Source organism: Astatotilapia calliptera, chromosome 19 (genome assembly GCF_964374335.1).
Source record: "Astatotilapia calliptera chromosome 19, fAstCal68.1, whole genome shotgun sequence".
NCBI lineage: Eukaryota > Metazoa > Chordata > Actinopteri > Cichliformes > Cichlidae > Astatotilapia > Astatotilapia calliptera.
The window spans coordinates 14946214-14959617 of record NC_137440.1 but is presented as its reverse complement, the minus strand read 5'-3'; the positions used below and the strand labels follow the sequence as shown (position 1 = coordinate 14959617).

Genomic DNA, 13404 nt, shown 5'->3' with positions numbered 1-13404 from the left:
GGATACAATGCTTTGCTTTATTTCTGTTGCATCCCATTCGGTAGGGTTGCAGCTGAATTGCAGTTTGGAAGAGGCTAAAATAAAACCTTTAAAAAAGAAAAATCCTTCTCGTTTAGTGTTTAGGACAAAAATTCTCACACGTTTTTTATCCACAGAGTTCAAGGTTATTATTTTGAATTACATTCTGAAGACATGTCTTGCTGGATTTTGGGGCTGTTACTTTAGTTGGAAACTTCAAAAGTAGGGTAGAATCTGCTGGGCTATATTCTCTTTAATGTGCTGAAAAAACAGAAAATTAAATGTGATCATTTCTGTGTCAATAATCTGATGCAATGTGGTTAAAAGCTACAGAACAACTCTGAAGTCAACCTCTCTTTTTTGTCATCCTCGAGTCAGCTTGAAAACTTTAAATGATTAAAAACGTGAATTCATCCAGATCAAAGAAAAAATGCTTGCTTGTTCTTACCTGGTGGCTGTCTGAGGTGGTGCAGGTCATCGATTAATCTGGAAGGTTGGTGGTTTGATGTCTGGCTGCTCCAAATATTGGGCAAGATATTAAACCCAAGTCGCTCACTGATGCATCCATCAGAGTGTGAATGTGTATGAAAGTTAGATAAAAGCACTTTAATAGAAAGGAAAAAAACATAGAAAAAGTGCTTGTATGAATGGGGGAACGAGGCGAGTTGTATAAAGTGGATTTACGATAACTAACACATGTAACAGCAACAAATTCACTGAAAGGATTTCATTATAATATCTGATGTTGATCTTACACCATAAGGGAAACTTTTAAAACTGGGGTACATCATAAGATACTTCAGTTACAGTGGGGCAAAAAAGTATTTAGTCAGCCACCGATTGTGCAAGTTCCCCCACTTAAAATGATGACAGAGGTCAGTAATTTGCACCAGAGGTACACTTCAACTGTGAGAGACAGAATGTGAAAAAAAATCCATGAATCCACATGGTAGGATTTGTAAAGAATTTATTCGTAAATCAGGGTGGAAAATAAGTATTTGGTCACCTCAAACAAGGAAAATCTCTGGCTCTCACAGACCTGTAACGTCTTCTGTAAGAAGCTTTTCTGTCCCCCACTCGTTACCTGTATGAATGGCACCTGTTTGAACTCATCATCTGTATAAAAGACACCTGTCCACAGCCTCAAACAGTCAGACTCCAAACTCCGCCATGGCCAAGACCAAAGAGCTTTCGAAGGACACCAGGAAAAGTATTGTAGACCTGCACCAGACTGGGAAGAGTGAATCTACAATAGGCAAGCAGCTTGGTGTGAAAAAATCAACTGTGGGAGCAATCATCAGAAAATGGAAGACATACAAGACCACTGATAATCTCCCTCGATCTGGGGCTCCACGCAAGATCTCATCCCGTGGGGTCAAAATGATCATGAGAACGGTGAGCAAAGATCCCAGAACCACACGGGGGGACCTGGTGAATGACCTGCAGAGAGCTGGGACCAAAGTAACAAAGGTCACCATCAGTAACACACTACAACGGCAGGGAATCAAATCCCGCAGTGCCAGACGTGTTCCGCTGCTGAAGCCAGTGCATGTCCAGGCCCGTCTGAGGTTTGCCAGAGAGCACATGGATGATACAGCAGAGGATTGGGAGAATGTCATGTGGTCAGATGAAACCAAAGTAGAACTTTTTGGTATAAACTCAACTCGTCGTGTTTAGAGGAAGAAGAATACTGAGTTGCATCCCAAGAACACCATATCTACTGTGAAACATGGGGGTGGAAACATCATGCTATGGGGCTGTTTTTCTGCCAAGGGGACAGGATGACTGATCCGTGTTAAGGACAGAATGAATGGGGCCATGTATCATGAGATTTTGAGCCAAAACCTCCTTCCATCAGTGAGAACTTTGAAGATGAAACGAGGCTGGGTCTTCCAACATGACAATGATCCAAAACACACCGCCCGGGCAACAAAGGAGTGGCTCCGTAAGAAGCATTTGAAAGTCCTGGAGTGGCCTAGCCAGTCTCCAGACCTCAACCCCATAGAAAATCTGTGGCGGGAGTTGAAAGTCCGTGTTGCTCGGCGACAGCCCCAAAACATCACTGCTCTCGAGAAGATCTGCATGGAGGAATGGGCCAAAATACCAGCTACTGTGTGTGCAAACCTGGTAAAGACCTATAGTAAACGTTTGACCTCTGTTATTGCCAACAAAGGTTATGTTACAAAGTATTGAGTTGTATTTTTGTTATTGACCAAATACTTATTTTCCACCCTGATTTACGAATAAATTCTTTACAAATCCTACCATGTGGATTCATGGATTTTTTTTTCACATTCTGTCTCTCACAGTTGAAGTGTACCTCTGGTGCAAATTACTGACCTCTGTCATCATTTTAGGTGGGGGAACTTGCACAATCGGTGGCTGACTAAATACTTTTTTGCCCCACTGTATAATAACTCAGGGATATTCCAAATGAACGAAAACATTCAGGAAAGGCCTGTGATATAACATCTTGCACTTACTTTTTTGAAGAACTATGAGGTGAGTTATAAGCCACAGATAACTAAAATGCGAGACTCATTACCTGCAAATGATACAAAATCAACAGCTTTATTGTAATGTCATAGATTAGCTTGAGCTTTGCATGTTATTTTCCCTAATAGGTGATTGAGATGCACCTGAACTAATGCTTAATGTTCTTAAATGTAGTCCCTGCGGTAATCTAATTTTCTATATCACTTTAATATCTGGAGGTTGTAAGCTTCAGTGTATTTTTTCCTGTCAGGAAGAATACTTCGCAGTAAACAAATGTCACTCTCACCAACAAGAGCCCAGTCCTCTCAGACTGTGGGAGGACCCTTAAACGCGTGAAGGGTTTTCCTAACACTGACATAAATAATCTATTTCAACACAACAAGTGCTGTAGTAAACTACCTTACACTCCTCAGTAAAGAGCCCTGCAAAACCACTGGATGACACTTTAGGATTGTCAGAGTAGTTTCCTACTTCTGATGCTACATCCACGTCACGTGGTAAAGATTGTTGCTACGAGCTCTCGACTTACAACAGTCACTCAGAGATGAATACCAGCGGAACAGGTGCTGTTTTATTTAATGAGTCACTTTAAATAATCGCAGGTAGTTTTTAACTTTCATCTTTTGTGCATCACTTTTGCAAATTTAGCCAGGTTTTGTGGTAAGTCACTGGAGAAATAGACTAGGCGCTTAGTTCCTACTTTACGTGCAAGCTTCAAATGATGGGCAGTCTAAGGTCTGATTTAGATTTCTGCGGGGAAACTTTGTTGAACCTTTGTTTGACCCTATGACATAACCTATACAAGCGGTTGAAATTGTTGTCAGCATGTATGCTTGTGCTAATTGCTATTATTATTATATTGCGTATTAATAACTGTGTGGTCGTGGTAAAGCGTTGGGGGAGTTGAATTAGTTTGTTGAGAATAGAATTTGCTAAAGTGTCATTTAAATGGTTTACCATAAAGTGCATGATCACATTTGTATCACTCGCTTATTGGATGTGTGAAAAGCTCATCAGGAGGAAAAAAAACACTCAAAAAGTCTTCAATGGTGGCTTCTCCGCAGCTTCAAAGAAGTTTGAATGTGCGAATACTTCCAAGCCACCACTCTTAACTGCCAAGTTGTGCCTCTGGTTATCCCTGTGAGATTTGAATGCAGCCCGAGATCAGTTTCAGTATATGGAGCGTGTGGAGAATCCATTTGAGCTGTCCGGGGAAGCCGGTTGTTCATCAGTGAGCAAGCCAGGGGTGAAACTGGCTTTATGGGAGACCTTCGGGGGAACAGGGTGGATGGATTTCAAAGAAGTGGATAAAGCAGCACACACATGTGTGAAACAGAATCGTATTTTACACATCGCTGCAAACAGAGCTTAATTTGTCTTCCTTACCCATAATCCCTTTGGTTAATTCACCATTCCATTTGATCCCAGTGGTCCTACATGTCACCTCAAGCTACATCAGGTTGCGAGTGAAGAAGAGTTTGTGTGAAAATTAAGTTCAGTGCTGGTGAAATGCTCACTTTTATATGTGTGTGACATATAACCTTATCCCTCCTGTGTAGCGGATGGCTTTACGGTTTGCATATCGCATACAAAGCGTGACAGAACAACGTCCTCTTCATCTATCCTGCCTCGTCTCCTCTCTCTAAATGAAATTCGTCCCTCTCCCCCTTTTTCTTTCACACCTCAGCACTCATTTTAATTAGCTGGCTCTCTGATCGCTCTTTTTTTCCTCCTCACTCTCTCTGATAATTCTCCCCGTTTCCTTTCCATTTCTCTGTCTCACTCGTTCATTCTCATTACAGTCATTTCTCAGAGTAATTAATGAGGTGATATCTGCTTTCGTGTCAGAAAGGTCAAGAGCTGTCTCTCGCTCGCTCTCTTGCTCTTTCTGTAGCACCAGAGCATATGAGTCATCCGGTGATCTATTTAGCTGCTGCTCCATCTTTCTGGTCTTCTTTCGCTGCACTCAAACAGAGAGGAAAAGAAAAACTGGACTTGTACGACCTCTGACATCGTAGCAAATTTCATGTCAGTGATTTCACACAGATGTAAGAAGTACAGAGAGAGGACCTCACAACTAGACTACAGATTGGTGAATGGTTTTGTAATCAGTCCTGGGTAGTGTGTTAATATTACACGACTCTATATAATTTATTAAACTCTGGTCTTAACATACAGGTGCCATTTACAGTAGTTTGAAAATCTAAAAGTAGCAAATAGTAGGATACAAAAAATACTTTTGATCTCCAGGTAGGTTATGTAGTGGCCAGTGCTCCAAAGCCCAGGAGCCTGACACTCACCCCAACATTAAATGGCCATGGAAGGATTACTGAACTGAACATGGACACAGACCCAGGCATGCAAAGGGTCAAGAAGACCTGGCTCAGATTTGTCTTTTCCAGTCAAAAGACAAGAGAGGAAGGGATGCAGAACAACCTAAGTAACACACATAAGAAAAACAAAGGAAAAAGCAATAAAATATCCTCAAAGTGATGTGATAAGATAAGATAAGAGCTGCAAAACAACCATGAAGAGGCTAAGTATGACAACAAAATGATAACAATGGAATAAAAAACAGTGATACACAAAAACAAAGCCACCACAGAGAGACTGGAAGTGGTAGGATCTTGTAATTCTTCTCCAGGAAAAATACATCTGACAAAAACAAAATGTGGTTCCAGTTTGGAATAAACAAGAGAACTATGAGGTTAGCATGAGCAGTGTTGGTTGTACTAACAGTCTATGTCTGGGAAGTGCAGTGCAGGAACACCACAGTGATGAATTCACACCACAGATGGAGGCAAAATTGAACAAAAAAGCATTTTGATTTTAACACCTTCACTGTGTGCTTGTTAGTGATGGGAATGACATCCAAGGACTGATGAGACGTGTTGCTTTCTACAAGACATTCGGTTGTGCGGCTCCTTTATTACACAGGGACTCGGGTAATGGTATGAACACCAGCTACGCAAGTTGGTTAGATGAACCGGCCGTACCATGTGCTTTCTTTGCAAATACTCTGGCTTAAAATTCATTTTTTGTTGAAATGGCTCAAAATGCTGCTGCTGTTTCATTCTGCACTCATGTCCTTTCCACTAACTGGCTGCTTCTCAGCAAAGACACTGATTGGAACAAATCAGTCTTCAAAGTAATGACATATTATGGGCAATTCTCTCAAAGCAGACCAAACTAAGACGTTATTGTTGAGGTTGAGGTTTATGTTTTTACCCTTCTTGGATTCTCAGAGTGTAAAAATCTGTTTTGTGGGATATTTTTCCCTTTTTGGTTTGGATTTGATTTATAAAGCAGTAGCAGGCCATGAATAAAACAGTTTACCTATACATATGCCATGGTGTGTTATTTATAATAGGTTATCTTATGAGAGAGTGAGCATTCCCAGTTGTAACTTTAAAACATCTTAACAAACCTATTATGGAACACACAGCATACAAGTTGTTTCTATTGTTTTGCTGCATTTGTGTTCAAATAAAAAGTGTGAGAAAAGTTCACAGAGACAAATCCTCAACTTCTGTTTCACCCTCATTATGTCTGTGTTGTGTTCTTCTGTGAATGCGTAGATGTTTGCGTGTGCATGCTTGTTTGTACTGTGATCTGTTTAATGGTGATTCTCCCATGTCCTTCAAACCTGAAATCAAGGTTGCCATTAATGAGGATTTTCTCTCTCTCCCTGACCACCCTGCACTCTCGCACTAACACTCTAATTAACTACAAGCACTGCGGCTTGTTAATGATGACTGAGTATGTGTGCCTTTTCACTCATGTTCATGCACAATAACACTGCTGAGCAATAAATGAGACTAATAAAACCCTCTTCTTGTTTGGTGGTCATAGTCATGTTTGGTTATAAAGTTTGTTTTTTTTCTGATCACCATGACTGATCACTAGGGCTGCTCGATTATGGCAAAAATGATAATCACGATTATTTTCACTGAAATTGAGATCACGATTATTTGACGATATTTATTTAACCCTTTAAGACCTACTATAGAACCAAGTCCACCAGAGCTTATATTATTTTTTTTACATGCTGTAGTGCCATTTGTGGGAGCATTTCAAGTTGCTATACATCAATACAACTGTTATAGCCCATATTTTAATAATATGTATGCATTAAGTCCATAGTAATTACATAAATTGCAAAAAAGTGCAATAAACTACAAAAAAAATTGAAAATCGCTTTTGTTTACATATATTTCTACTTGGAGAAATTTAAGAGGTTTATCCCTCAAAACTTTAAATACAATAGAGTTGCAAAAAATAGTTTACAACAACAGGAAATTTATTTTGAGTGTCTTCATAGTTTTATTTTGGAGATACAGCAATTTTTATATACTGCAGGAAAAACAAAAAACAATCCTATGATGCAAATTTGCAAAGAAAACAGCAGGTGCATCATTTCACTGTGGGAAGTGTTACGAACAGCTGGTCGGATCGGCAAAGCGTGTTTCTGGAGTATTATGTTTTTGTTCCTGCAAGCGCTTTTTATGCAGTTTTTGCAAAGCTATATGTGGAAGGAAACCGTGACCGAGGACAAGCTGATGGCATAAGTTGTAAGTACAACTCCTCCGGTTTCATATGCAAAACAAATTATTGCGCTAGCTTACACGGTTCAGGTTCTACAGGGATTTAAAAATAGTTACACAACACGGAGCGTGCTGCTCTGACCGGATTTAAAGGGTTAACAATGACTTTAAAAAATAATATAAAATAGTGTGCAACACCACTGAAGTTTTTTTACCTCTCTTTTCAACCAACAGCAGTCACTCTCCTCTCCAAATAACTTCTGCTTAGCTTTCCGAGCTTCCCTCGGGTCCTCTTAATCAGCGGTCTCCAACCTTTTTTGCGCCACGGACCGGTTTATGCCCGACAATATTTTCACGGACCGGCCTTTAAGGTGTCGCGGATAAATGAGGGAGGGGCTAATAATCGGCTCAGTCATTTTTAATGATCGTTGAAAGCCCAGATCGTAATCGTGATTAAAATTCGATTAATTGAGCAGCCCTACTGATCACTTTATTCTTTAACGTGCACAAAAAATCCACCACAGATGATTTTTAGAGGCCCAGCCACCTGTCTCCGTACTGCACTCATCATCATATCTACACTTGACTTTTAATATACATCTTTGCATTCAGTTATTTGAGTTGATATCAAAGGATGTGCAGTTGGTGATAGATAATGTATTATTACAGAGAAGCTTGAGGAAGTACATCCTTTCCTTTTAAAAAGACTTTTGAATGGGGAAGCATGTTTTATCTCAGTTTCTTTGTCACATTCCATTTGTTTTTAACATTTTACTTTTGCCATAAGTTTTTCCTTCTTTCCTACTAAATATCAAACAGATCCAAATGGCCTCCAGATGGCAGTAACAAGTGTATGTGACTGCAAACCAGGAGTTTGGGGCCAATTGATGGGACCAGTTCACTTAGTTATATGCATCTCATTTCAAATGTCATTAACATCTCTTTTTCTCTCTCTTGGTCTGTCTTGTTTCCATTTATTTTAGGTGTTGTTTCCAGGTACGGGGGGTAACCATGGAAAGGCTGGTACTGTGTGTAATGCTGGCCGTCGCTATGGCTGTGCGGGCACAGATATGCCCAAAACGCTGCGTATGTCAAATACTGTCACCCAACCTGGCAACCCTCTGTGCCAAGAAAGGTCTACTATTTGTCCCACCCAACATTGACAGACATACAGTGGAGCTACGACTGGCTGACAATTTTGTCACAAGGTGATCGTCACATCAATAATAACGATACTCATGAGACTAAACCATTTACATTAAAACCCTTCGATAGCTGTTGTTGAAACTCTATTGGTAGAACGTCTGCATTACTGCAGTACATGATGTTATATGAGTTGCCACTCTCGCTAGACTGTATTTTATAAGTGTAATGTGGGTCACTAGTATGGCAGTTACCTCATTTTAACGATATTTTATTTTTGTCTCATCTTTGCCCAAAGTGTGAAAAGAAAAGATTTTGCAAACATGACACGTTTGGTGGACCTGACATTATCCAGAAACACCATCTCCTACATCACACCTCATGCCTTTGCTGATCTGGAAAACCTCAGAGCCCTGCACCTCAACAGGTATGAACTAAAAATAATGTCTTACAATATGAAATCTTATTTATACGTTTTCTCTGAAGTTTTATTTCTCTTCAATTTCCCACAGCAACCGACTGACGAGGATAGGCAATGATACATTCAGTGGGATGTCCAAGCTTCATCACCTGATTCTGAACAACAACCAACTGGTCATGATTCACCAGGGAGCATTCAATGACCTGCTGGCACTAGAAGAATTGGATCTTAGTTACAATAACCTCGACACTATTCCATGGGAGGCCATCCAGGTTAGAACCTCTTTAACATGCAACACTACTTTGAAGCTTGTTTGGCTGGAGGGCATTGGAAAAAAAAAGCATCCCGAGGCAAAGTCCTTAAAAAATGTGGGTGCATTTATTTTAGACTTAAATGAGCTTTGGGACTAAGCAGAGGTCATTATGTTGACAGTTCAATAACTGTATATGCAGTTTCACTGATAGCCAAGATGTGTTAGATCTGGGGTCGGCAACCTGTGGCTCCGGAGTCACATGCGGCTCTTTAGTCCTTATAGTGCGGCTCCGCGTGGTTTGGGAAAATAAAATAGAAGTATTTAGCTGAAGCATATTTTATTTATGTTAGTTCTTTTTTAACTTGTAGTTCTAAATTGGAAGATTATTGTGATATTGAAATATAAAAATAAAATTATATTCTATTATTTTTTCATTGCTCAAAATAAGCGTCACACTCGCGGAAGCCGGTATACCCGCCGATACACCGTGCATTTATTGAGACTTTCAACCCCAGGTAGGCCAATTATGGATCTTCGGATCCACATTATGTCAGCAGCTGTTCTCCACCGTGAACAATGTTAAAGACAAACACCGCTCACCCCTCACAGATGACAGCTTACAGTCCTGCGTAAAGATGAAAGTGACTTCATACAGCCCCGATTTGCAGACGCTGTGCGCAGAGGTTCAGGACCAGAAATTCCATTGTAAACACATCACAGCAGACCCGACGATGTTTGCATGAACATGCTTTTCAGCATCTCTTTATTGACCACTTTTCACACACGGTTGCTGACGCATACAGCCGGCTGTAGCTTTTCAGCTCACAGCCTGACACACACCAACACAACAGCATAGACAGCACAGACGTAAAGGCGGCAAGGCGTGATTGCGTTCGCCTCCCCTGCAGCGGCGCTGCAGACCACGTCCCGCCACACACCAGGTAAAATACATACTAGGCAGAATTTTGCAAATATCTATTTTTCATTTTTTAGCAGCATAGTGCTTTTTTTCAAATTATTTTTTAAAAGTCAGGTCAAGGCTCCAAAAGCCCAAAGGCGATATAAGGGCGGCGGCTCACAACAGTTTTTGTTTGCTACATGGATCATTTTAGTTCAGCTGGGTGTCTTTCCTTTTGTTTTATTTCTTTAAGAGTTCAAAATGTGTTAATTACATAAATAAAATGTAACTTTCTCTGTAGCACTTCATGGATTTCATAAGCAACACATACATGAAGGTAAAAAACAATATATACAGTGTTATCTTCATTTTTCAATTCAATTCAATTCAATAAAACTTTATTGATCCTGAAGGTTGACCCCGAAGGATATTGGGTGCATTGGGTACATTTTAGATGTCAAAAAGTATTTGCGGCTCCCAGTGTTTTCTTTTGCGTGGAAATCGGGTCCAAATGACTCTTTGGGTGTTAAAGGTTGCTGACCCCTGTGTTAGTAGGTAATGTCAGTACTGTAATGCTTGGTAACTAAGTATAGTCAACTTTAAAACTTTAAAAGAGGTTTTTTTCACCACACATTTTGTTTCCTTGCTCTGTTCCCCTTATCATTATCGAATGTGTGAAAAATTAACCACATTGAAAGAAACAATAATAAATGTCTCTTTTATTCTGTTATTTATCCAGCGAATGACAAGCCTCCACACGCTGAGTTTAGACCACAACATGTTGGAATACATTCCAGAGGGAACCTTTTCCCTTTTACAGAAACTAAACCGGCTGGATGTCACCTCTAATAAACTCCAAAAGCTACCACCTGACCCACTTTTTCAACGAGCACAGGTATTCTTAGAATTTTCTTTCCCACCACATTCAATCAAAAACATTAAACACAGCCTACCACACAATACCACCGTATTTAGGCAATTAAGTCCTTGGGGAATTCACGCAAAATAAAATAAAAACAGGTTGTGAATCAGCAGGCTAAAGCTGTTTATCTATTTTTCAGTGCAATTATTAAATCAATTTATTTTACTGTAATGTAAAAAAGCTGCAAATCAAATGCAATCAAAGTAGGTGTGACCACCTCTAAAAACTGTTAGTATGTGCATTTTGCTGGGCTCGAGCACACTGAATATCTCAGCAAAAGATCAGACCATGCAATGCTCAGACAAACTGCAAAAATCCAGCAGCTGCATCTCAGACTCTGCAGCCCTTATTTAGCATGTTAAATGTTAAAATTGCAGTAGTACAAATACAAGGAAAGTGAAAAGTATGGTTTGTTTGGAAGATTTGAAAGAAGGAAACCTTTCTTATCTAAAAAGAAGAGTCCAGAGTAGAAGTATTGATGGCCATAAAGCACAGTGCCACATTTGGTGATCACCAGTCACAGCCTATCTGCACAGACACCCCATACCAACTGTCGTGCATAGAATCGAGAGCCCATTATTTGGACTTGTTTTGCAGCCTCAGGTCCTGGGCACCTTGCAATCATTGAGTTGACCATGCTCCTTTGTATACCAAAGTATTCTAGAGTCAAATGTAAGGACAAGTCTCCAGCTCTCTTAATTCTCATTATTAAGTAGTTTATGTTTATGATGGAGCAAGGAACCACACATTCAACTGACCAAACTCGACCGAACGTAGTGGAATTGTCTATAAAAATGTTGCTGTTCTAATTTTCACATTTTTTTAATGCACTCCCAGGTTCTAGCAACGTCAGGGATGCACCTCTCTTCTTTTGCACTGTCATTCGGTGGCAACCCTCTCCACTGCAACTGTGAGTTACTTTGGCTGCGAAGGCTGAGCAGGGAGGATGACCTGGAGACGTGTGCCACACCCCAGCACCTGTCTGGCCGATACTTTTGGTCCATCCCTGAAGAGGAGTTTCTCTGCGAGCCTCCACTCATCACCAGATACTCTCACGAGATGAGGGTCCTTGAAGGCCAGAGAGTTGCTCTCAGGTATCAGTTCTTGCTAGAATTGCATCTAAACATAATATGGTGGTTATGAAATCAATAATAATCAGGGAGTAAAGTTTTTATTATGTGGTGCAGTTTTGCCATCATCCTGTAACCACCTGACTTGCACAAACATGCAAGAATATGAAAAGCCTCACTGCTTACTGACACATAAAACATCAGCAACAGACACAAATATTACCAAAGACTTTACAGGACAAAACTAAATCAAGACAACAACAGCTTTTCTATTCAATTCGATTCAGTTATATTTATATAATATAGCGCCAAATCACAACAACAGTCGCTTCAAGGCGCTTTATATTGTACAGTAGATCGTACAATAATAGATTCAGAGAAAACCCAGCAATCATATGGGAAGGAAATACTCTCTACTAACAATCTTGTGCAATACAAATTTATTTCATGAAATTGAAAAAGTGGAGAAAGTGTATGGTTAGGTAATTAGGTGTTGACAACACATTTTTATACCCAGCACTTACTTTATCGTAGTAATATTGTTACTCAAAAGAGTGACCATTATTTGTTGCTTTTAAAAAATGGGGGAATTATTTTACACACTTTTCACCACTCAAGTTTTCCTCTGCAACATCTGAGGTGCGCTGTCACATAATTACCAATTAACTTTAAAAACCTTTGGTAGAAAATGTCAACAAATGAACACAAATCTTTAGTAATTAAATTTGAAGAAATGCACACACAGTGCAATTTGCATATCTTTACCCTTTAAAAAGTCTGGGGTTAGGGTTGAAACAGCTTAAATGTATGTGTTTGTGTCACTTTCATTTCTCGCTTTTTCACTTCAAATGAACTTCACATCCCAGGAGCCCTTTTTAGTTCATTTCTAACATTAACAACCATGTGTGGAGAATGTGTAGTGTGACTCCAGCTAAAAATGTGATTTTTGTTAGCTCTTATTCTATAACTTTTGAAGCACTTCACAGTAATTGTAATTATCTGCAGAAAAGGGGAAAGCTAAATTACCCTGACAAACATGCTCCTCACTTTGATTGTTTCTAATTTGAATCCTTCAAATTGAGTCTGCTTTGTTGCGAAACCATTTTTTGTTTGATGAAATAGAATATTATGAACATTGTTTTTTTCTGACTCTTCTTTTTTGGTTTATAGCATGTGAGACATGAATTAAGCTATAAAATTTGACTGGTTGATACCATTTCTGGCTGTTTATTTGGATCTCTGTCTCAAAAGAGCTATGAACTATAACACACAAAAAATTAATAACTACTTTTTTAGTATCTTAACTTACTAATTTTACACCAAGACAAGGAATTTTTAAATGTCAGCATTGAGTTATAATAATTTTATTGACCCAGAAACCTTTTAATATAGAAGTAATACTACTACAACCTAATACTACTCCATTATTAGCTAACCAACTGTAGTACAAAGGCTATCATTTGTACTCTAATTCAAATGTGCTCTGTCAACATAGTAGATAAGTTTCAGCCTCTTACTTTTCACCCAAGTCTCAGAGGAAAAGTAGCAGGATTCCAGAAACCATTAAGCATTAAGATTTGCTTCTACTGTACTGTTGTCCCTGTGCTGTCTTGTTTCAAGTTTCAATTCACTGGTTTTC

General features: G+C 39.4%; 1 protein-coding gene across 2 annotated transcripts in view; it reads left to right on the top strand.

Moving 5' to 3' along the window:
* lrfn5a (leucine rich repeat and fibronectin type III domain containing 5a) overlaps window positions 1-13404 on the top strand; it is a 134606-nt gene that overhangs the window by 99967 nt on the left and 21235 nt on the right. For both annotated transcript variants that reach the window (XM_026152836.2, XM_080293444.1), the window contains 5 exons: window positions 8042-8266; window positions 8500-8628; window positions 8714-8894; window positions 10513-10668; window positions 11533-11789. In XM_026152836.2, coding sequence (XP_026008621.1) covers window positions 8070-8266; window positions 8500-8628; window positions 8714-8894; window positions 10513-10668; window positions 11533-11789 — 920 coding nt within the window. In that variant the 5' untranslated portion in view covers window positions 8042-8069. The remainder of the gene's footprint in view (window positions 1-8041; window positions 8267-8499; window positions 8629-8713; window positions 8895-10512; window positions 10669-11532; window positions 11790-13404) is intronic.